At 40.2% G+C, this 23,557-nt stretch overlaps 2 protein-coding genes and 2 long non-coding RNA genes across 5 annotated transcripts; all 4 read left to right on the forward strand.

Moving 5' to 3' along the window:
* The first annotated feature begins 481 nt into the window (after positions 1-481).
* On the forward strand, positions 482-2,247 carry LOC133723089 (uncharacterized). Its single transcript, XM_062149919.1, has 3 exons — positions 482-1,025; positions 1,266-1,351; positions 1,444-2,247. The coding sequence occupies exons 1-3, from the start codon at positions 482-484 to the stop codon at positions 2,245-2,247; spliced, it is 1,434 nt and encodes a 477-aa protein (XP_062005903.1).
* A 3,660-nt stretch (positions 2,248-5,907) lies between these two features.
* On the forward strand, positions 5,908-8,046 carry LOC133723960 (uncharacterized). Its single transcript, XR_009853364.1, has 3 exons — positions 5,908-6,224; positions 6,748-6,808; positions 7,852-8,046. It is a non-coding gene; the product is annotated as an uncharacterized LOC133723960 (long non-coding RNA).
* A 1,457-nt stretch (positions 8,047-9,503) lies between these two features.
* LOC133723872 (uncharacterized) lies at positions 9,504-11,716 on the forward strand. The gene is made up of 3 exons (XR_009853324.1): positions 9,504-9,820; positions 10,344-10,404; positions 11,448-11,716. It is a non-coding gene; the product is annotated as an uncharacterized LOC133723872 (long non-coding RNA).
* A 375-nt stretch (positions 11,717-12,091) lies between these two features.
* On the forward strand, positions 12,092-16,344 carry LOC133721601 (TMV resistance protein N-like). 2 transcript variants are annotated; one of them, XM_062148260.1, is made up of 5 exons: positions 12,092-12,782; positions 12,899-13,976; positions 14,097-14,378; positions 14,462-15,490; positions 15,780-15,999. In XM_062148260.1, the coding sequence occupies exons 1-5, from the start codon at positions 12,268-12,270 to the stop codon at positions 15,858-15,860; spliced, it is 2,985 nt and encodes a 994-aa protein (XP_062004244.1). In that variant the 5' UTR covers positions 12,092-12,267; the 3' UTR covers positions 15,861-15,999. The 2 variants fall into 2 exon arrangements, with proteins under 2 accessions (XP_062004244.1, XP_062004243.1); XM_062148259.1 differs by having other exon boundaries at positions 12,093-12,782; positions 15,560-16,344.
* The last annotated feature ends 7,213 nt before the right edge of the window (positions 16,345-23,557 follow it).

Here is a 23,557-nt window from a genome sequence, read left to right on the forward strand (position 1 = left end):
GAAAAAATTTGCTCTGCTAGAGTTTTTTCTTTGGGTATTATGGGTGGCCTTCGTCATTAAATGGAGAGATCCATGGCATGGCCTGGATTCCATCAAATTCGACTCCAACATTTGAATATTTCGTTTGCAAATATTGAATTTCATGCTCCTTTCGTGTTTGGTGGGGAAGAGGAGTTTGGCTCCACTTCGGTATCGAGCGAATTTGGCGCTTTTATATATTTCGCCATAGCGTTATCCAAGTCAAATTCATGCAATCTAGTTGTGGTTGATATCACCAGACGGCAATTTTTTGCGGCAACCATGGTTGGATTCTCAGTACTTTTTGATTGGGTGAATCTCCTGAAATCCAATTTCTTTACCATGTGCCTCCTCAGGTATGTGCCACATTGTTTACGTGTTATTATATTCAAACATTCGATTGTTATTGTTACTACTAGTGAGGATCAACCTGAAGGACCCATTTGTTTTGTGAATTGTATCAATGAGGATATGTAGTTGGAATAGCCGGGGAAGTTCCTGGCCGGGTTTTCTTGCTCAAACTCAGTTTTACATCACTGGTTTGAGTCTAGACATTTTGTGTATCCTGGACACTAGGATCTCAGATGAAAATCAAGCTAAGAAAATTGCTTCTTATTTTGCTTGCTACTTTGATCACTCTAGCTTTGTGTTATCTAATGGCCAATCTGGTGGTATCCTCATTTTATGGAATTCCTCTACTGTGAATTTAGAAGTGATTACTTCACATGCTAGATTTATTCATTGTCAAGTTACTGATCTTGCTAATGATAAAACTTGGATCACTACCTTTATTTACGCCTATCCTCATAAACCTTTACAGAGTAATATGTGGAATGATCTTAAGAACATTCATGCGCATAGTAATTTCCCAAGACTTTTGATTGGAGATTTTAACAATGTCATTGCTTCTGAAGAGAAAATTGGTGGGAATTCCCCTTGGAATGTTTATATGCAGAACTTTATTAGATTTTTGAATGATATTCAAGTTACTTCCTTGAAGGCTGAAGGTCTCTCCTTCACTTGGTCAAATAAACACAAAGATCACACTATAATCTTTGAAAGATTAGATAGAGCTGTTACCCAGATTACAGACTTGAGAATCTGCCCATGGTGGGCTCTGATCATGGCCCAATTATTTTGACTACTTTGTCTAGCACTAGTATTAGAAAAAAGATGTTTAGATTTGAAGCAACTTGGTTGTCTCATCCTGACTTCATTGATATCACTAAAAGAATTTGGTCTAATAGAATTGATTCGGATCCTATTAAGAATTTTGTTGCTATTACTGGTGCCTTTGGTCACCAACTTAATCTTTGGAACAGACATGTTTTTGGTAGCATTTCTAAGAAACTTAAACAATTGCATAATGATGTTAAGTTCTATCAAGATCAACTCATGCTTTTTCCTCATTCTTATTTTTTTTAGGAGAAGGTGTTTCAACTCAATAATGATTTATTAGAGGTTCAAAGAAATGAAGAGATTTTTTGGGCTCAACGAGCTAAAGCTAACTGGCTAGCTCTTGGTGACAAGAATACTAGATTTTTCCAAACTAAAGCTACTATAAGGAAGAAAACAAATAAGATTAGTAAAATCAAGAATGATGCAGGATTTTGGCTTGAGAACCATAACAATATTGTTGATCTCTTTGTGCAGGATTTTCAGAAAAGATACAAGGTTATTAACCAAGCTTCTGCAGAGGATATCTTTAACTTTGTCAATATTATAGAACCAATTATTACAGAGGAAGATAACAATAGATTATTAAAAGAAGTTTCTCAAGATGAAATTCTGAATGCAGTTAATTCTATTGGTGCCCTGAAGGCCCCGGGACCTGATGGCATTCACACCATATTCTACCAGAAACATTGGGAAGTAGTCAAGGGAAGTCTCTCTTCTCTTGTTTGTGATTTCTTTTTGAACAAGTCTTCTTTAAACTTGCTGAATCATACTAATATTGCCTTAATCCCTAAAGTTGAAAAACCTAACCTAGTATCTCGTTACAGACCAATAAGCCTTTGCAATGTGGCTTACAAGGTGATTTCGAAAATTATAGTTACTAGATTGAGGAAGATCTTAGATAAATGTATTTCGAAAAACCAGGGGGCCTTTGCTCCTGGAAGATCTATACTGGATAATATATTAGTGGCCCATGAGATGTTCTCAAATTTTAACAAAACCAAAGCGAATGATGGAGCAATGGCTGTTAAGCTTGATCTTGAAAAAGCTTAGGACTATCTAAATTGGGACTATATTAGATGTTGTCTTGCTAGATTTGGTTTCCATTCTAGTTGGATTGAGATTGAGATTGTTATTGAGTGCATTTCTTCTGTTTCTTTCTCTCTTATTATTAATGGAAAACAAGAAGGACACTTTACCCCTTCTAGGGGCTTGAGACAGGGAGACCCTCTCTCCCCTTATATCTTCATTCTTTGTATGGAATCACTTATAAGACATTTGAACAGTGCTTCTGTGAGAACAAAAAATCACATTGGTCTCCTCTCCTTTGCAGGAGGATTAAGAATTTCTAATTTGATGTTTACTGACGATTGTTTAATCTTTGGCAGGGCCACTTCGTCAGATGCAAATAACTTAAAGACTATTCTAACCAGATTTGCCAAAGCCTCTGGATAGAAGATCAACTTAGATAAGTCTTCGATCTATTTCTCTAATAAAGTTTTGGCCAATAGAAAAGTTGTTATTTCCAATATCCTTGGGATCAAACACATATCTACCATTGGTAAATATTTGGGTATCCATAACATTATTTTTTGGAAAGATCCAGTGAATGCTAAGGAATTGTTACTCAAAGTAACTAACAAGCTTAGCGGTTGGAAGAGTTCTACTTTGTCTAGAGCTAGGAAACTAACCTTGATCAAATCTAAAATTTCGGGAATTCCTAATCATGTTATGTCATATTTCAAATGCCCTACTAAGGTAACTAATGCTTTAGATAAAGAAGCTAGAAATTTCTTCTGGGGAAGGATGTCCATTCTCCTCCAGTTGCTTGGAGTCAGGTTTGTCTTCCTAAATCTGCTGGAGGTCTTGGAATTAGACCTGCTGCCTTCTTCAACAAGGCTGCTTTAGCTAAATTAGGATGGAAAGTCCTCACCAGCCCTAACAACTGGTGGGTTGAGCTTGTCAGGAGAAAGTATCTTAGGAAACATTCGTTCTTTACTTTAAAAAATCAAGCCAATCACTCTTTGGCTTGTAAAAGTATTTTGGATTCTAGAGATCTTATCTTAGAGGGTATGAGATGGATTGTTGGAGATGGTCAGGATATTATGTTTTGGACATTTAATTGGGATTTTCCTTTTCCTCTTATTAACCTTGTTGATACAAATGTTAGATATCGTGTTGATTTGAATGAGAAAGTGTGTGACTATATTCAGAATGGTTGTTGGAATGTTCCTAAACTTGGACTTGTTTTAGATCAGAATACTATCAGTACTATTCTTAGTATTCCTATTCCTTTTAGTGATTTTAAGGATGAGTTTGTTTGGGGCCCTGCTGCCAATGGACAATTTTCTATAAAATCTGCTACTTGGATGCAATGTAGTGATATTCAACCTCACTTGAATGCCAAGATTATGAATGTTATTTGGAAATTAAATATCCCTCCCAAGGCAAAAATCTTTGCTTGGCTGCTTGTGAGGGGTAGATTGAAAACCAAAGTAAGAATTGCTCGTTTTAATAATAGCTTTGTTACCAACTGTGATCTATGCCATTTCGGTTTGGAAGATATTAACCATTTAATAATAGCCAGAAATAATCTTATCTTCAGGAACATATCTGCTAACCCGAACATGGTGGTGCATGCTGCAGCTGCAGCTGGGAATTCTTATAGAGCTCACAATCCTTCCCAAATGAAGAGGTCTGTTAACAACTATGGACTGATCAGGTGGCTTCCCCCCTTAGAGAACAAATTCAAACTCAATTTTGATGGCTCTGTGAAGCATGACAGGATGGCTGCAGCTAGTTTCGTCATTAGAAACCATGCTGGCTCCCTTGTGGTGGCTGGAACTAGGAAGATTGGCTCCACTACTGTTCTTGTGGCGGAGTGTAGCGCGCTCAAAGATGGTCTCCTCCATGCACTGCATCTCAACTGCTCTAAGATTCTAGTGGAGGGTGATTCAAAGCTGGTGATCAACTGTGTTAACAAGATTAGTGATCCTCCTTGGAAAATTCGTTCTCTTGTTCGTGACATCCAAGGCATCTCTAGTATGTTTGAGGAAATCTCTTTCTCTCATATTCCTCGTGAAGCAAATTTCGTGGCGGACGCAATTGCCTCCCTTGGATATCAATCTTCGAATGCGATTATATGGCGAGACAAACTTCCTCTTTCAGCTAGCTCGGCTTTTAATTTAGACCAATTTAAATTTGGTGTTGTTAGAGGCTTTGTGTTGTAATTTTCTTTACCTCTTCAAAAAATATATATATATATATATACATCCTGGATCCGCCACTGCCCACGAACCTTATCAGCATTCGACCTAGTCATCCGGCATCTTGAAATTCCAGAAACCCTAAAAAGAAACAAACCATTTAAAATTCTCAAAAATTACACAAACAAAAAAGAAAATTACTTGAATTTAAAAACCCCAAGAGCTATTGAACTCCTTGAAAGCACTAATACATATCATTGCCTGAAAATTTAAGCAGAAGAATCTAAATTTAACGTGGAGCTATTGTAACAGTTACCGCTGTACTAAGATTTCGATCTTTCCACGACTGGAAAGGAATATCCCTACAATGGAATGTAAATTCTTGGGTTTTCTTAGACAAACCTTTTTGACAGACGACCTCTGGAGAAAAAACGTTTAATTAATATGGATTGATTGAAATGTTTTAAACCATAATTCGGCCGAAATTGAAAACCAATTGCCAAGCGGTCTTACGAAACGACATCGTTCGCTGTTGGGCCTCTATCCAAAAAACTAAATCGGTGCAAGTTGTGACGAGCTCGAGAGGCTCTAATTGTAGAAGAACGTAGCTTTCAGAAGAAATCGGACCGCTATGAACAATAGCACTTCCAACTCTACAGAAAACTATTCAAACTCTACAACTTTAGGAAGGTGAGAACGAAAAGAAGGAAAAGAAGGAAGGTGAGAAGGAAAAGAAGAAAAAGTAAAGAAAACTATTCAAACTCTACAACTTTAGGAAGGTGAGTAGGAAAAGAAGGAAAAGTAAAGAAAACGCGTCTAATTACTTTCCTACACTTTAAGGTCCTAAAGTCCACACCTTGAATTGCCAACTGAAGGAGAGTAAATTCCTGCACACTTTCTTGTTGCCATATACCACTCAAGTCCACACCCTGGCCAGTCAAAAACCAAAAGAAGAAAAAGGACATAACTCCACACCAATTGCTTAACAAACGAAACTATATGACCGGGTTCGGCATGTTTTCAATGTTAGTCTTCATTTTGAGAAGTCACTAGGATATCGTGGAACTAGTATACAACACCTTATTTTCTGAGATTGTCCTCAATTCCTATGGGAGTCTTAACCTACACCAATTTTTAACCATGTTTGGTGCTGCATGGGATTAGAAAGTAGGATTATCAAAATAATGTATTTATATTGTAACGTCCCGAACCTGAATTTACCGGTTTACTAGTCATTTGGACGGTAAACGACCTTTACTTTCACTTTTGCTGTCGTTTTAGTACTTTTAGTGGCCTTAAAAATTGACTTTTTGTTCGGGTCAAAATTTGAGAAAATGTTCTTCATGGAAGTTGTAGAGGACGTTAAACCGAGCGCGTGCATATGTGGTACGTAAAAATAGGAGTTCGTATGCGAAAGTTATAAGCGAAAATGTGAAAGTTACTGTTCACGGTAAGTAGTATATATTTGAATTTTTCACTGTGGCCGGTAAGTTTTCATTTTCTTCTTCTCTCTCTCCTTTCTCCCGCATTTTCTCTCTCTCCTCGGCACTCTCTGCAACTCCGGCCACCTGGGGACGAACGAGTGGCACCGTTGGACTCCTCTACTCCTACCCAACCTCCCCACGGCGGTAACTCACGGCGGCTTGGCCGGAAAACGAAGCATCGGGTCCTTGAAGTTTCACTGTAGCAAATTGGTCAACGCCGGTTTCTCCCGATTCCGGCCACCTCCGGCGACGAACCATAATCATTTGGAAGCGGCTTGCGATGTAGATGATGCTCCCCAAATATTTTGCAGCGATTTGAAGCGTGGAGGAAGAATTGAAGGTTTGAAATTCTTGCACTATTCACGGTTTTGGGTTCAATGTTCACCTTAATTGTTGAACTAGTTCTAGACGTTTTCTGGCTTAGTGGTAGTTGAATAAAACGTTGGGTCCGTTGAGTAGGTGGTGCTGCCAAAGTTTGGTGGCCATCGGAGCTGGTGGCGGTGGCGGCGGCGCCGCCACTGTGGGCGGCGGTAGCGGCGGCTAGGGTAGCTTTTTAATTTCATTTTCTGGCTAGTTAAATTCTATAATTATCATAGAGCTTGTATGTGAAGTTTGGTGAATTTTGGAGGAGTTTGGAATTGTTTGTGAATTTCCGAAGTTTGAAATTTTGTGATAGAATTGTGGGAAATCCGGCCGTTGGATTTCCCTCGTTTTCATTGTGGAATATGTAAATTGAGGAATTGGTGTTGTGGAAGAGATTTGGGTGGAATTTGAGAGGTAATGGAGATAGGGATTTTCGGGTTTCGTTTAGGTTCGTATTTATTTTATCGGATTGCCGTTTACGGAAATATAATTGTGTACAGGGCAATGTTGCGAGCTACGGCTAGATGACGGGACTCGTTTGCGTGGTCGTCAACTAGTACTGTGAGTGGACGTTTGTTTTTGAATATTGATGCATGCATTTATTTTTAGAATTAATGTTTTATTAATTATCATATTATTTTAGTTTCGGATATGATTTCGGTTTGGAATATTGCTTGGATTTTCCATCATGATTTTTGGAACGTGAGTTTTATTCACTCGGATTTAAACTTGTGATTTAAGTGATTTTCGACGAATTATTTTCCGAGGTGATTTCCGGAATTTATTAATATATTTTATTCGTCGATATTGAGATTTCTAGAATATTTTTCGAAATGAGATTTCGATGGAATTATATTTCTTGTTTATTTATCGACTTTCGATTTTGGCATTGGGAATGCCTCATTGATGATTCTGGATTCAATTTTGTTTCGGAACTGCGATTTATAATTGATCTAATTATTTTCTTAGCGTGTGGGACACGCTGTCGATTTATACGACGTTTTACGAGAATTTCCGGGTACGGTTGGGAATCGTACCCGCGTTTTTCTTTATTCGTGGGACATGGGGAAGCCTTAAGGATTTATTGGATTTTATTAGTTTTTACCCGCCATACCTGGGTCGTCATATTTATTGCTAGCTAGCCTATTAGTACTCCTCCCTGCTTACTATGTGTTTGTGGGTGAGTAAGAGCAGAGCATGGGATGCTCCAGAGTGTGGGACACTCCGACCCGAGCCTGGGAGGCTCCCTTCTTTCGTATGGTGAAACTTCTTCCCCATATTTTATCGTTGCTTGACTAGCGGGGCTAGTCCGATTTTCACTGTAGCCAGCGGGGCTGGTCTTATCTTCTTGAGAAACGAGATTTCGGTTTTACGATACATTATTTTCGAATGTTTTGACTAGCGAGGCTAGTCGGTTTATCGTTTTGAAATCCTTGGATTTAAAGCTAAATGTGTTTTACCATTTGTGCATGCATCGAGGTTTTTAATGAAATAAATGTGGGAAAGTATGAAATCCTTTTTCTTTTAAATTTGTTTATTTTTGTCCACTCACGCTAACGTTTTTCGTCTACTTTCCCCTGGGCCTTTCGGTTTCTAATGCCCAGTTTGCAGGCGCTATTAGTTGAGGTCGGGCGTACATGGATCGAGGCATAGTTGACGAATAGCTTCCGCGCTTCTTTGTTTGGCTCTGATCTATTGTGGGTTACTATTTTGGGTAGTCCTCTTTAGGGGTGACTCGACCAGTTCTCGGTAGAGTTATCTCTAAGGTGGGCCCCGCAGGGCCACCTCGGATTTCAGGGTGAAATTTGGGGCGGGTCCTGTCAATTTGGTATCAGAGCATTAGGTTGTTAGGTTCTGTAGACTCGTTTCTATTCCGTTACCTTATATGCTTGGTGTTGCCCAGTACCTCTCGAGTGATGGCCCGACTGCAGCGGTTCCCCATCGTGTACTCTTCGGTGCTGTGGTATTCATCAAGTGTGTAAGGTACAAAGCTAGTTGGTTTTCTTCTGGTGCTATGCCTCTTGTACGCCGACCTCCTAGGGTTTTCTTTGCGTATTCGATTGGTTAACTGTCTTGCGTCTATCCCTGGTGATGGTAGAGTAAAACTACTCTACAGTTTCGAGTTGTGTTGCGAAATGTGATTCGAGGAAAATGTTGTGGTTGTCTTTTCCTCGATGCCAACAAGTTTGTTGGGGCAGGGATTAAGATGCGGAAACCGGAGTTCGAGTTTGTGTTTGAGTGTCTGAGACGAGTGACAATAGCTTTGGGCTGCCTTTGGATGATATAATTGTTTCGGAATCAGGATCGTTGGTGGGAATGGAACTAATGGTGGTTTTGACTTTGAACTAAGTTTCGGGAAACGTGTTTTGTGTTGTGATTGGTTGTTAAGTAGCATTTGAAATATTATTGGAAGTTTTTGGTGATTCTTTGGGAACCTCAGTGTTGGAAACCATTTATAGAGGGAAATTGAATAAATATTCTGATTTTTATGGCTAGTTGTTGTGTTTCCTAGTGACTCTGGTCACTGATAAAGGTGAAGTATTCTAGTGGTGATTAATTCGAGGAAATTGGATCGTTATGTGGTGGGACCACTTTCGGATCCGAGTGTTGTGGTGTTTGATACAAGATATTGGACGAGTGCCATTTGTTCTCTATCATGGATACCGTTTATGGAAGACTTTGTGAATGGTGTTTTGTCGTCCGGGAAAATTGTTTGTTGTTTGAGTTTAATACGTGTAGGGGATTGCTTTGGAGGAATTGAGTGGTCTTACTATCTTGGTGCTATTACTGGTGGTAATGGTTAAGCTGTGAGATATCGGTTCTGACGACGAGTTTCGGAAGATGCGTTATATGACGTGATCGGCTATGTAAGTGACATTTAGGGACGTATGTAGTTACTACTTGTCCGTGTGAATTTCGAGGGCGAAATTTATAAGGAGGGGAGATTGTAACGTCCCGAACCTGAATTTACCGGTTTACTAGTCATTTGGACGGTAAACGACCTTTACTTTCACTTTTACTGTCGTTTTAGTACTTTTAGTGGCCTTAAAAATTGACTTTTTGTTCGGGTCAAAATTTGAGAAAATGTTCTTCATGGAAGTTGTAGAGGACGTTAAACCGAGCGCGTGCATATGTGGTACGTAAAAATAGGAGTTCGTATGCGAAAGTTATAAGCGAAAATGTGAAATTGCTGTTCACGGTAAGTAGTATATATTTGAATTTTTCACTGTGGCCGGTAAGTTTTCATTTTCTTCTTCTCTCTCTCCTTTCTCCCGCATTTTCTCTCTCTCCTCGGCACTCTCTGCAACTCCGGCCACCTGGGGACGAACGAGTGGCACCGTTGGACTCCTCTACTCCTACCCAACCTCCCCACGGCGGTAACTCACGGCGGCTTGGCCGGAAAACGAAGCATCGGGTCCTTGAAGTTTCACTGTAGCAAATTGGTCAACGCCGGTTTCTCCCGATTCCGGCCACCTCCGGCGACGAACCATAATCATTTGGAAGCGGCTTGCGATGTAGATGATGCTCCCCAAATATTTTGCAGCGATTTGAAGCGTGGAGGAAGAATTGAAGGTTTGAAATTCTTGCACTATTCACGGTTTTGGGTTCAATGTTCACCTTAATTGTTGAACTAGTTCTAGACGTTTTCTGGCTTAGTGGTAGTTGAATAAAACGTTGGGTCCGTTGAGTAGGTGGTGCTGCCAAAGTTTGGTGGCCATCGGAGCTGGTGGCGGTGGCGGCGGCGCCGCCACTGTGGGCGGCGGTAGCGGCGGCTAGGGTAGCTTTTTAATTTCATTTTCTGGCTAGTTAAATTCTATAATTATCATAGAGCTTGTATGTGAAGTTTGGTGAATTTTGGAGGAGTTTGGAATTGTTTGTGAATTTCCGAAGTTTGAAATTTTGTGATAGAATTGTGGGAAATCCGGCCGTTGGATTTCCCTCGTTTTCATTGTGGAATATGTAAATTGAGGAATTGGTGTTGTGGAAGAGATTTGGGTGGAATTTGAGAGGTAATGGAGATAGGGATTTTCGGGTTTCGTTTAGGTTCGTATTTATTTTATCGGATTGCCGTTTACGGAAATATAATTGTGTACAGGGCAATGTTGCGAGCTACGGCTAGATGACGGGACTCGTTTGCGTGGTCGTCAACTAGTACTGTGAGTGGACGTTTGTTTTTGAATATTGATGCATGCATTTATTTTTAGAATTAATGTTTTATTAATTATCATATTATTTTAGTTTCGGATATGATTTCGGTTTGGAATATTGCTTGGATTTTCCATCATGATTTTTGGAACGTGAGTTTTATTCACTCGGATTTAAACTTGTGATTTAAGTGATTTTCGACGAATTATTTTCCGAGGTGATTTCCGGAATTTATTAATATATTTTATTCGTCGATATTGAGATTTCTAGAATATTTTTCGAAATGAGATTTCGATGGAATTATATTTCTTGTTTATTTATCGACTTTCGATTTTGGCATTGGGAATGCCTCATTGATGATTCTGGATTCAATTTTGTTTCGGAACTGCGATTTATAATTGATCTAATTATTTTCTTAGCGTGTGGGACACGCTGTCGATTTATACGACGTTTTACGAGAATTTCCGGGTACGGTTGGGAATCGTACCCGCGTTTTTCTTTATTCGTGGGACATGGGGAAGCCTTAAGGATTTATTGGATTTTATTAGTTTTTACCCGCCATACCTGGGTCGTCATATTTATTGCTAGCTAGCCTATTAGTACTCCTCCCTGCTTACTATGTGTTTGTGGGTGAGTAAGAGCAGAGCATGGGATGCTCCAGAGTGTGGGACACTCCGACCCGAGCCTGGGAGGCTCCCTTCTTTCGTATGGTGAAACTTCTTCCCCATATTTTATCGTTGCTTGACTAGCGGGGCTAGTCCGATTTTCACTGTAGCCAGCGGGGCTGGTCTTATCTTCTTGAGAAACGAGATTTCGGTTTTACGATACATTATTTTCGAATGTTTTGACTAGCGAGGCTAGTCGGTTTATCGTTTTGAAATCCTTGGATTTAAAGCTAAATGTGTTTTACCATTTGTGCATGCATCGAGGTTTTTAATGAAATAAATGTGGGAAAGTATGAAATCCTTTTTCTTTTAAATTTGTTTATTTTTGTCCACTCACGCTAACGTTTTTCGTCTACTTTCCCCTGGGCCTTTCGGTTTCTAATGCCCAGTTTGCAGGCGCTATTAGTTGAGGTCGGGCGTACATGGATCGAGGCATAGTTGACGAATAGCTTCCGCGCTTCTTTGTTTGGCTCTGATCTATTGTGGGTTACTATTTTGGGTAGTCCTCTTTAGGGGTGACTCGACCAGTTCTCGGTAGAGTTATCTCTAAGGTGGGCCCCGCAGGGCCACCTCGGATTTCAGGGTGAAATTCGGGGCGGGTCCTGTCATATATAGTGTGGTATCGTATTGGGTTATAATACATTTTATAATAATCGATGTTAATTTTAAATTTATAAAGAGCATAGCTCAAAAGTTCAAAAACATTTATATATTTTCTTTTAGCCTGATTTGGTTAGTTTAAAAACATTACAGTTTGGATACCGATTTTAAGATTAAAACGTATCAAATTTGAAACAAAGAGGAACTTCCCACGGCAGCAAAAGAACGTGAACTCCAAGCCACAATAAAGATTCATTAAAAACCCTACTTTCAAAAGATTTACAAGCCACTACGATCAATTTAATAGACAATTTATTAGTTACAAACTTACAAATCTAGAAGTTCACAGATTAATGAATTATGATCAAACGAGAGTCACGAGGATGTATACACGCCAAGGCCCACAACTTTAGGAAGGAGAGAAGAAAAAGAAGGAAAAGTAAAGAAAACGCGTCTAATGGTCCCTGCGCGTTTCTCTCTCTCTCTCTGCCCATTCACTCTTCATTTTTCAGAGTGGTTTCCTCTGCAACTGCTTTCATTTCCTCTTCCAGTTTTCACAGTTCACAGTGGTTTCCCCTAGACCTTAATTCTCGATCTTGGTGGTTTCCAATGGCTTTGAGCACCCACAGAGCCTCCCCATCTCGTGCTTGGGCTGAATCACCTCCCCGTTGGAATTTCGATGTTTTCTTGAGTTTCAGGGGTGAAGACACCCGCACGGGTTTCGTCTACCATTTATACCGCGAACTGCAGCACCGGCAAGTATTCAAGACTTTCAAGGACGACCGAGAGCTTAAAATCGGTGCTATTATCTCTCCGAAGCTCGTGAGCGCAATCGAACAATCACATCTCGCCATAGTTGTTCTCTCACCCAACTATGCTTCTTCCACTTGGTGCTTGGATGAGCTTGCCAAAATTATCGAGTCCATGGAAACGGGAGATGAGAGAATTCTGCCGGTTTTCTTTAATGTGGATCCATCCGACGTTCGACATCAAAAGAGCAGCTTTGCTGAAGCCTTTGCTAAGCATCAAGTAAAGTTCAGTAACGACCCAAAGAAGGTGGAGAAGTGGAGAGAAGCTTTAAGAAAAGTGGCCAATCTCTCTGGATGGGATGCAAAGAATTATAAGTAAGCACTACAACTTCACCCCTTGTTTGCTGTCTTTTAAGTTTTGACTTGTTATAGCAATGTTCTACTATATACATATATATTATTAGCTTGATGATTGTCTATTTTTCTGTTAGATGTGAAAGTGAGCTTATAGAAGCCATTGTGAAACGTGTGTGGGAGAAAGTGCGTCCTACGATCACATTGTCAGATTCCAAAGAAAAGTTTGTCGGAATTGAATTTAGACTTAGGCAAATGGGTTTGCTTTTAGCTCCTGAGGAGAAGGATGTTCGATTTATAGGAATATGGGGTATGGGTGGAGTGGGTAAGACTACCCTTGCTAAGCTAGCGTACCAGAGAATTTCCCATGATTTTGAGGTGGCTAAGTTTCTTGTTGATGTCAGGAAGCGTTCACTAGTCGATCTTCAAAAACAGGTTCTTTCCCCAGTCTTGAAGGAAAATGTTTGGGATGAGTACGAAGGAACCATTTTCCTTGGAATACGCCTGTATAATAAAAGGGTTCTTCTTGTTGTTGATGATGTGGATAGCTGTAAGATCCTAGAAAAATTGGCCGGACATAAATCTTGGTTTGGTGAGGGAAGCAGAATCATTGTTACAACTAGAGATAAACGTCTCCTCACCGAGCGTCGTATAGAATTATCATTTGAGCTAGTGCGGTTAAATGACAATGATGCTCTTGAGCTCTTTAGTCACAAAGCCTTCGAAAAAGATCAGCCAGAGGAAGGGTTTTTAGAGCTTTCCAAGTGTTTTGTAGATTATGTCGAAGGGCTTCCCTTAGCTCTTAAAATTCTTGGAAGTTCTTTGTACAAGAGAGATCTAGAGGCATGGAAAAGTGCATTGGACAAACTAAAGAAAGGCTGTGATGCAAAGGTTTTTAATTCACTCAAAATAAGTTATGATGCATTGGACGACATGGAGAAAAGCATTTTTCTGGACATTGCATTCTTCTACACGGGGGTGAAGAAGGGGCGAGTAATTGAATCGCTAGAAAGTTGTGACCTTAGTGGTCATTATGGGATAGAACTTCTCATTGAGAAATCTCTGATAACTGTCGAGCACAACAATGTTCGGATGCATGGTTTGGTACAAGAAATGGCATGGGAAATTGTTCGTCAAGAATCTCGTGAGGAGCCCGGTCTTCGCAGCCGCCTGTATCATCGTAATGACATCTTTCATGTATTCATGAGAAATACGGTAAGAAGTTATACAGATAATCCAAGTATAAATTTAAAAATAAAAAATACATTTTATTTTAGCATGATATTTATTAGACCTGTGTGGAACTAACTTTTCCTTTGTTCTAATGAATATCAGGGAACAGAAGCGATCAAAGGCATACGGTTATGTTTACCTCGTTTAGAAGAGGCAGATTCGAGCTGGAATTGTGAATGCTTCTCTAAGATGCCCAAACTAATGTTTCTTGAATTTGATAATTTAATAATTAGTTCAGGCCCCAAATTCCTCCCAAATTCCTTGATAATTCTCAAATGGAATCGGTATCCTTCCAAATCTCTTCCAGCTGGTTTCCGGCCAAATATACTTGCTGAACTGAAGATGCAAGGAAGCAATCTTGTCCGGCTTTGGGATGGAAGACAGGTAACAATGTTGATAATGTTTTCTACTTCAAAACAGAGTTTTATGTTTTCCAAGGGTAATTATTACTTCCATGTGTTGTACAGGACTTGCCTAACTTGAAATATATGGATCTTAGTTGGTCCAAAAACTTGAAGGAGACCCCAGATTTCACAGGTATTCCGAATCTTGAGTGGTTGTATCTTGCATTTTGTGACGGTTTAGTTAAGGTCGATCCATCCATTGCAGTGAACAAAAAGCTTAAACACTTGTCACTCTATGGATGTAAAAATGTCAAGGTGTTCCCAAGTAAGATAGAAATGGATTCTCTCGAGTGGCTCGGTCTTAATGGCTGCTCAAAAGTAAAGATTCCAGAATTTGGAGAAGGGATGAAAAATTTATCTGAAGTCTACGCATCTTGGACCGCTAGTGAGGAATTACCTTCATCAATTGAACATCTGGTTGGCCTTACTCATCTGTTTATAAATGATAGCAAAAGTCTCCAGAGTTTTCCTGGTACCGCAATTTTTAAACTGAAGTCTCTTAGACAACTCGGAATGTCTGGATGCCCAAAACTTGTAGAAAATACGCGGAAGACTAAAGACAAGCCGCCAGCCTTGCGACAAATTTTTGGTGGATCATCTGTGAAAAGGAAGCTTTACATGGGCTTTACGGGCTTATTTAAAAGAAAGAGTCCAGAGCCTGTGTGCTTGGCGTTGCCATCTCCAGGGGCTTTATCGTCTTTGCAGTATTTATCTCTAGGTGATTGTAATCTGTGTCAAGGAGTTATCCCCGACGATATTGGCTACTGCTCGCCGTCTCTAGAGCGGTTGCATCTTGGTGGAAATAATTTTGTTAGTCTTCCTCCAAGCATTAAATGCCTTTCTAAGCTTGAGTTAATTAATTTGGAGAGATGCAAAAAGCTTCAACAATTACCGGATCTCCCATCGAATGAGCTATTATCAGTAGTGGCAGACGATTGCGATTCCTTAAAAATGTTGTCGAAACCATCACAGCAGGGCAGATTCACCAAATTGATGTACTTTCGTTTAACAACTGTCAATTGCTTTGGATTGATTGACAAGGAAGGCTTGAATAATGGAATATTTTCAATGCTAAGGAGATTGGCCGCTCAGGTATGCTCTCTCTCTCTCTCTCTCTCTCTCTCTCTCTCTCTCATATTAAACATGATCCTTTTGGTTTAGGGCATCTCTGGTTTTCGTCCGTCATTCGATATTGTAAGTCCTGGAAGTAAAATTTCAGAGTGGTTCGATATTCAAAGCGAGGGAGATTCATTGACTGTGGAGCTGCCTCCGGATCGGGAATCAGAGTGGATGGGCATTGTGTTTTGTGTTGTTTTTGCCAATCAGAAAGATCCTGACACTCTTGAGTTTGATTATTTTTTAATTGAATGTTCATCGCCAGGGATTCGTAGAGAACACTCTGTGCAGATGGGAACCCATAGGATGGGACATACCGTCTTTCATATGTCTCGTAGTCGTATGATGGGAGATCATCTTTGGGTGTCTTTTATGCCTCGTGGTCAAATCCAGGATACCACGAGCTGCTCTATTAGGTTCTCATTCGACGCGCGTTACGCGTTGGGTGGTCGTCCATACTCGAATTGTGTCATGAAGAGGTGTGGGGCTAGATTGTTGTACGAGCAAGATTTGAAAAACCTCCCCGATGGAACAACCAACATCTTGAAGCGGAGTCGTGAATATTGTGACTCGGAGGAGGCCGAGCCAGGGGAATGTCCAAGTGCTATAGGACTAAAGGCAGGGGTGTAGGGAGCATAGCAGCAGTGTACTCTGCTGCACCCCCTGAACCATAGGAGAGGGCAAAACATACATATAGCTACTTATCTTGAATGTAATTTGTAGTTCTACTGAGGCATTCCGAGGTCTAGTCTTTGGTCGAGTGCTTCTTGTTTCTTGTAATCTTGAAATGCATCTGTATGGCCAAATATGTTGTGTTCATATTCTTGTCTTCATGCTAACTAATTTCGTAATAATGTGTTAATTCAAGTCAGATTTCTTACTTCTTAATTGGACCTTAGAAGTCTTGTTTAATCTAGAAAATTTTCAGAAACTTCATTGAAGTGTGACATGATAACAGAATGTCTTGTAACCTCCCGACTATGAGGTTTTGACTTTACGTGATACCTCCATTAATGGTGTTTTTCCTTTAAGTTTAGCCAGGTTCTGTAGTAATGGGGTCTGGCTTAGTAGCTAGGTTTAGTTTTGGGTAGCAATTTTGGGTGTTTGAGGAATTTTGAATCTTTCTGGTCCAGAGTTTGTGCTTAAGGACATAGTCTTACTTGTAGACATAGCACCAGAGTAATCAGCATTGACTAGTTTTGTATCAAAAAAAAAAAATCAACATTTATTAGCAGTGGAAGAGGGACCATGCTCTGTTTAATACTTATTATTTCAGTAAGGGAGAATTTTTCGTACAATACATAAAGTAAAGGTCACTGTAAATTAACGTGTCTCACTTTACACTAACTACACTTTGGTACTTGGATTATAAAATCCGACTACATTTAAATACATGACGTTAACTTTTCCATTACGGGGAAGCCAGCTGGCATATTTACGGGGGTATAACAGTCCGTTCATGTTTTCCTGCCTGTTATTGTACAGAGTTGTTGCCAGCTCATCCTCTTTCTCTCCAAAACTTGAATCCCTCCTACATATCAAGAAACCCCTTTAATTTTCCCTTCAAAAAACAGAGTAGCTGTTACTTTGTGTAATCAACTCCAGCATTGTTGACCATGGAAAAGATGCAATCTTGGAATGAAAATAAAATGATAAAAACTGGGAAACATATCCATTCCAAACTGTGAAACCAACACATAATTACCGATGGTAATGACATTGTTCAAAATAAAAACACCAATCTGTTACACAAAATGATGAAGAATACGAGTAGATATTTTAAGTCAAGATTTGGAAAGTAGTTCAAATAAATCAAGGCTTTTATTATTAGGAATCTTATTATTATTTGGATTATTTTTTTAGGATTCTTTAAGCATAGGGATATTCCTAGTTATTCTAGAATTGTTTGAGCCTCCCTATGTATAGAGGCCTTTGTAGTCTTTTATTTTCAGAGTTGAGTTAATAAAAATTGAAAGCTTTTACTTCTCTCTAGGTTTGTGTGATGCAACCTAACCTTAGGTGTGATGCATAAGTCCTCTGGGTGTGATGCCTAGAAACCTTACTAGTGTGATGCTAGTAGTTTTATCCTAGAATCTTGTTAGTGTGATGCTAGTAGTTGTATCTCTTTTCTTCTTAAGTTTCTTATTATAAATTCCTTTGCTTTATTGGTTCTACATCATTTTGGCGCCGTCTGTAAACAAACAGTTTGATCCAATGGCTACACGATCAGGGAAAAACTTCAGGGGCCTTCTGACTGACTATCAGTGAGATGGTTTGTTGCTGAATATTTTGGAACAACTTGAATCAATGGACACTCGGCTCGCAAAAGTAGAAGACATGGGCAAGCTTTCGCAACTAAGAAGGCAGATAAAGAAAAGGATACTGTTTGGACCCAAAATGAGCATTTTTGGCTTGACAAGGCACGTCTTGGAGAAATTGAGCCAAAGTCAGTGGCTCAAGCTATATATTGTCGACAAGTTCGAAATATATATTTAGAGGCTAAATAAAGCCTACTATGGAAGCATGAAAAATCAACTTTAGCACATTTTCCTACTTCGGCTAGGAGAAACCGAGCTAAACAGAAGGAGTGGCAGACTGACCAAATGAACTCGAAATGAGCTGAAATTCTGCAGATCCATTCTAGACAGCCCAAGAATCATTTCTTATGAAGAGTGCCAGAGCTAGCTCGGAGTGGAAAACCTTCAAACAAACAGTTCAATTTTCTGCAGAAGCAAAACTTGGAAACTGGACCTGTAAGAGGTCCAGCAGCATTTCCGGCCCAACCACATGGAAATAAATTCTGAAATTTTACCACAATAATCTACATTCATGGTGGATCATTTCATATGAAGACATCGAAGGTTGAATCTGAGTTCTTAGTGGAGATAAAAATGGAAGGATAAGGGAGCAGAAAATGACTTAAACCTAACAAATTCCATTAAGTGTTTAAGTATTCAAACCTAACATTCCATTAATGTTTAAGTGCTAAAACCTAACCCATTATGAGTTTTTTAAGGCCAAATAGTGTTGCTTGGAAGCCTATATATAGAGGCTACAACAAGTATCATCTCACTCATTCATACATCAAAACATCTCTAAGATGATCTAAGTTCTCTCTAGAGCAAACCTCTCTAAGAGCAACTCCTCTCCTTCTCTTTCTCTTATCGGTGATCACACTCCTAGTCCTAGTCTTCTCGGAAGCCGACTTTCAGTGCCACCAAACCCTCTGTCAACGTACTTCGGTCCTAGTCTCCTCGGGAGCCGATTGTAGTACCACGACCACAACGGTTATGGAACCAGCCAAGCAAGGGTAACGCCCTCGCAAACCAGCCAAGCTAAAGTCACGCTTTAGCAAGTTCTCTCTACTTCCCAGTGGTTCTCGCTCTGCTCGATCTACAACATCGAGTATCGATTGTGAACAAGAAGAAACTTCAGTAAAGTCCTCACCACGAGGCACAAAGAATCCCACGACGAGGTTGGTGCTCTCCTCGTCTACAGTCGCTCAAAAGAAGTCAGGTCAAGGGACACCCCCGACGACCTCACCCGAACGGTGCTGGTACGCCCGCGCAGAAAAGAGACTGTTGACCAGCTGCAACAAAATTGGAGCCAAACATTTTGGCACGCCCAGTGGGACTACACTAGAGTCTTTTTGCATTTGTTCGCCATCATTGAGATGCTAGGGGAAAATCTTTACCAAAAGAAATTCCTAAAGTAAATAGATGGTCAATGTTGCCACCACTGGCGATAGTGCCATTAATGATGAGTTTATGCCTATTCCCATCCCAGAGGGGGCAAGCGTTGAGGAACAGCTGGCGATCATCATGGCCAACGTCGAGAGGCATAAAGAAAAGCGAGCCAGGGACATGGCCAGTTTGATCGCAAAAACAAAGCAGAGGTTTCGCGATTGGGACCAACAAATTGAGCAGAACGCTCGAGAAGTTAGAGAACAATTCCGTAAGCCTTTCTTGTGCAGTGACAAACAGACCACTCAACATGCCGCGAACATCACATCTAAGTTCACGACCTTACGCAAGGAAGGTTCTACCTTGGCTAATTCGCATCAAGGCGAATTCGAACGTCAAAAACCTGCTCGCGAAGAGGTCATTTCTGAGACTAACTTGCCTATAGGTGGCAATCAACCTAAGGGTCTCACTGGTGAGTCACAGCCTTACACAGAGGCTGTGCATGGAAAAGGTCATCAACAAGATTGTTCTTCTGACAATACAATTGTCTCTGAACAAATATTTGATTTCTCCACTGATCAAGCCAAATACGTGGCTACTGATCAGATGCATGGGGGGCAAGATATGACCCATGATCATCCCTTTGATCAAGAGAAGTTGGCAACAGTTGGCGACAAAGCCGATCTTGGGACACCGTCATCTCCCAAATTGCAATTAAAGATCATGTCTCGTCAACCAACAAAGATACTTCGGGGGCAAGATTACCCCTCTCACGAGCCAAATTCCTCCAAATTCTTCAACGAGAAGTATCTTTGTTCTTTTCCTACAAGCTCTCACAGGAGGGATTTTTACCCTACAAATTTTGATACATCGGAGCTTGGAATGAAGCATAGATGGCCTCCCCCGTGGTCTTCTAGAGGTTAGCCAAACATGGTCATGCTAACTTCTTTCTTTGTTTTTAATTTCCTGTCAATTTTCAGTTTTCACTTTTATTTTCGTCATTTGTGAATCATAACGGAATAGGTGAAGTCTCTTTTGTTAATATTGGCCTAAACTCCTTATTGGTGCCTAGTTCAGGTCCCTTAAGGTTAAGGGAGGCTTTTATTAACACTTGTTGAACTGTCTTCACACTTATGACATTTCTCATCTTAGTAAGTATAGCCTATGTGAAATGGTGTCTAGAAAGGGGACAACGTTCATGACAGGTTCTTAAATCCAGAAGTGCGTGCAAATGGGCCTAAACCACTATGTGGGAGTAGCTCATGCCAAAATGGATTCTGCCTCTCTTGTTCGCCCTCCCCCACCTGGCCATTTCAGTAAGGTTGCCCAAAGGATTTGAAAGAAAATTTGTGTCTAGGCGACTATACTTGGGCCACATGTCTAAACCTTGATTCACAATGACTTATTTAAAAAAAAAAAAAAATACAAAAAAAAAAATAAAAAAAATACAAAAAGAGTTTCAAATTTGTGCGTCGCGGAGGATGCAAAAATTGTGTTCTTACCTAAACAGTGGCTTGAACTTTTTGATATATTTAGAGGCCATTAGTTTTGGCCTGGGCACATATACAACAAGCATTTAATATGCCTAGTATGGTATCAGCAGTAATTTCAGTCAAGCCAATAAAAGTGGCTTTGGAGCAACGACATTGTAAGAGCAGTGCTGATTCAAGACCTCTTCAGTCAAGACGAAGACCTTTGACTTCGAGGTCTGGGAGGCAATGTTTGGACCCAAAATGAGCATTTTTGGCTTGACAAGGCACGTCTTGGAGAAATTGAGCCAATGTCAGTGGCTCAAGCTATATATTGTCGACAAGTTAGAAATATATATTTAGAGGCTAAATAAAGCCTACTATGGAAGCATGAAAAGTCAACTATAGCACATTTTCCTACTTCGGTTAGGAGAAACCGAGCTAAACAAGGAAGGAGGGGTGGCAGACTGACCAAATGAACTCGAAATGAGCTGAAACTCTGCAGATCCATTCTAGACAGCCCAAGAATCATTTCTTATGAAGAGTGCCAGAGCTAGCTTTGAGTGGAAGGCCTTCAAATAATCAGTCCAATTTTCTGCAGAAGCAAAATTGGAAAACTGGACCTGTAAGAGGTCCAGCAGCATTTCCGGCCCAACCACATGGAAATAAATTCTGAAATTTTACCACAATAATCTACATTCATGGTGGATCATTTCATATGAAGAAATCGAAGGTTGAATCTGAGTCCTTAGTGGAGATAAAAATTGAAGGATAAGGGAGCAGAAAATGACTTAAACCTAACAAATTCCATTAAGTGTTTAAGTATTCAAACCTAACATTCCATTAATGTTTAGTGCTAAAACCTAACCCATTATGAGTTGTTTAAGGCCAAATAGTGTTGCTTGGAAGCCTATATATAGAGGCTACAACAAGTATCAACACACTCATTCATACATCAAAACATCTCTAAGATGATCTAAGTTCTCTCTAGAGCAAACCTCTCTAAGAGCAACTCCTCTCCTTCTCTTTCTCTTATCGGTGATCACACTCCTAGTCCTAGTCTTCTCGGAAGCCGACTTTCAGTGCCACCAAACCCTCTGTCAACGTACTTCGGTCCTAGTCTCCTCGGGAGCCGATTGTAGTACCACGACCACAACGGTTATGGAACCAGCCAAGCAAGGGTAACGCCCTCGCAAACCAGCCAAGCTAAAGTCACGCTTTAGCAAGTTCTCTCTACTTCCCAGTGGTTCTCGCTCTGCTCGATCTACAACATCGAGTATCGATTGTGAACAAGAAGAAACTTCAGCAAAGTCCTCACCACGAGGCACAAAGAATCCCACGACGAGGTTGGTGCTCTCCTCGTCTACAGTCGCTCAAAAGAAGTCAGGTCAAGGGACACCCCCGACGACCGCACCCGAACGGTGCTGGCACGCCCGCGCAGAAAAGAGACTGTTGACCAGCTGCAGCAAAATTGGAGCCAAACAGATACTATAGTCCAGGACACCAACACTGGCGACAAAGAAGAGACGGAACACCAAAAAGAAGGTGGGGATGACAGAACCTTCGACTACGGAACTTATGATCCATCTGATCTAGAAGAAGACTTAGATACTTCATTCTGTTCTATTGTTAGACGCAATCTAGCACCTCTTACAACTCACGATAAGGATTGGCGACGAACATATATATTCCAGATGTTGGTTCGTTGTGGGGACAAGATCAAAGGCTGAGTATTGATGGTGGACATTGTGTAAGTGATGTCTCAAGTTCTACAACTGAGCGCCTCAAATTTCAAATGCAGCCACACCCGCAACCATACAAGGCGGCACATATTCTTTATGGAAGACCGTGGTTATCTGATCAAGATGCACCATTGTGGAAAGGAAAATACATATTCTTTGCTCTTTAACAAGAAAAGGTTGGCTTCAGGGACAAAATACAGGAGAATGACGCTCAAGAAACCTGATGCTACCCAAAGGAAAGTTCTTCACATTCTTATGTTGAAATGGTTTCAGATAGAGCCTGGTGGTTTGGGAAGGGGCGTCTACACCTTTAACTCGGTGGGTTCGAGTCTTTCAATAGGGGGAGAATGATGAAGAGTACAAGCAGATATTTTAAGTCAGGATTTGGAAAGTAGTTGGAATAAATCTAGGCTTTTATTATTAGGAATCCTATTATTATTAGGATTATTTTTTTAGGATTCTTTTAAGCATATGTATATTCCTAGTTATTCTAGAATTGTCTGAGCCTTTCAATATATAAAGGTCTTTATAGTCTTTTTTTTCAGAGTTGAGTTAATAAAAATTGAAAGCTTTTGCTTCTCTCCAGGTTTGTGTGATTCAACCTAACCTTATGTGTGATGCCTAAGTCCTCTGGGTGTGATACCTATTATATGTGTTATATATATATACACACACACACAGATCCTATCCAGAGTGAGGCGTCACTCTGAAATTAACCTGTGAGGTTGGAGTTTAGGGTCACTTTTCGGTCTCATATCCACATCTTGACCGTTCAGTTTTTAGGTACTAATGTATAGATCATCTCTGCAAAATTTCAGCCAAATTAATGGTCGTTAAGGCAGTTATCAATGCCTTAAAGCTAGTATGGTTCAAGGTGGACAGATTTAGTTCGTCCATTGGTTTAAGTGAGTTAGATACCTTAAAGACCATCAATTTGGCTGAAATTTTGCAGAGATGATCTATAAATTAGTACTTAAAAACTGAACGGTCGAGATGTGGATATGAGACCGAAAAGTGACCCTAAACTCCAACCTCACACGTTAATTTCAAAGTGAGGCCTCACTCTGGATAGGATCTATATAAATATTTGGGTTAAATATTGTTTACTCCCTGAACTTTTACCCAAAAAACACTTCAGTCCTTGTCCTT

The sequence above is a fragment of the Rosa rugosa genome, chromosome 7, assembly GCF_958449725.1.
Source record: "Rosa rugosa chromosome 7, drRosRugo1.1, whole genome shotgun sequence".
Classification (NCBI taxonomy): domain Eukaryota; kingdom Viridiplantae; phylum Streptophyta; class Magnoliopsida; order Rosales; family Rosaceae; genus Rosa; species Rosa rugosa.

Coding starts and splice junctions, on each gene's coding strand:
- LOC133723089 (XM_062149919.1), top strand. CDS start 482: ATGAGGATATGTAGTTGGAATAGCCGGGGAAGTTCCTGGCCGGGTTTT. Junction 1,026..1,265: donor TACTTCCTTGAAGGCTGAAG/GTCTCTCCTTCA, acceptor TTGGTCTAATAG/AATTGATTCGGATCCTATTA. Junction 1,352..1,443: donor TTGGAACAGACATGTTTTTG/GTAGCATTTCTA, acceptor TATTTTTTTTAG/GAGAAGGTGTTTCAACTCAA.
- LOC133721601 (XM_062148259.1), top strand. CDS start 12,268: ATGGCTTTGAGCACCCACAGAGCCTCCCCATCTCGTGCTTGGGCTGAA. Junction 14,379..14,461: donor GGCTTTGGGATGGAAGACAG/GTAACAATGTTG, acceptor TGTGTTGTACAG/GACTTGCCTAACTTGAAATA. Junction 15,491..15,559: donor TAAGGAGATTGGCCGCTCAG/GTATGCTCTCTC, acceptor CTTTTGGTTTAG/GGCATCTCTGGTTTTCGTCC.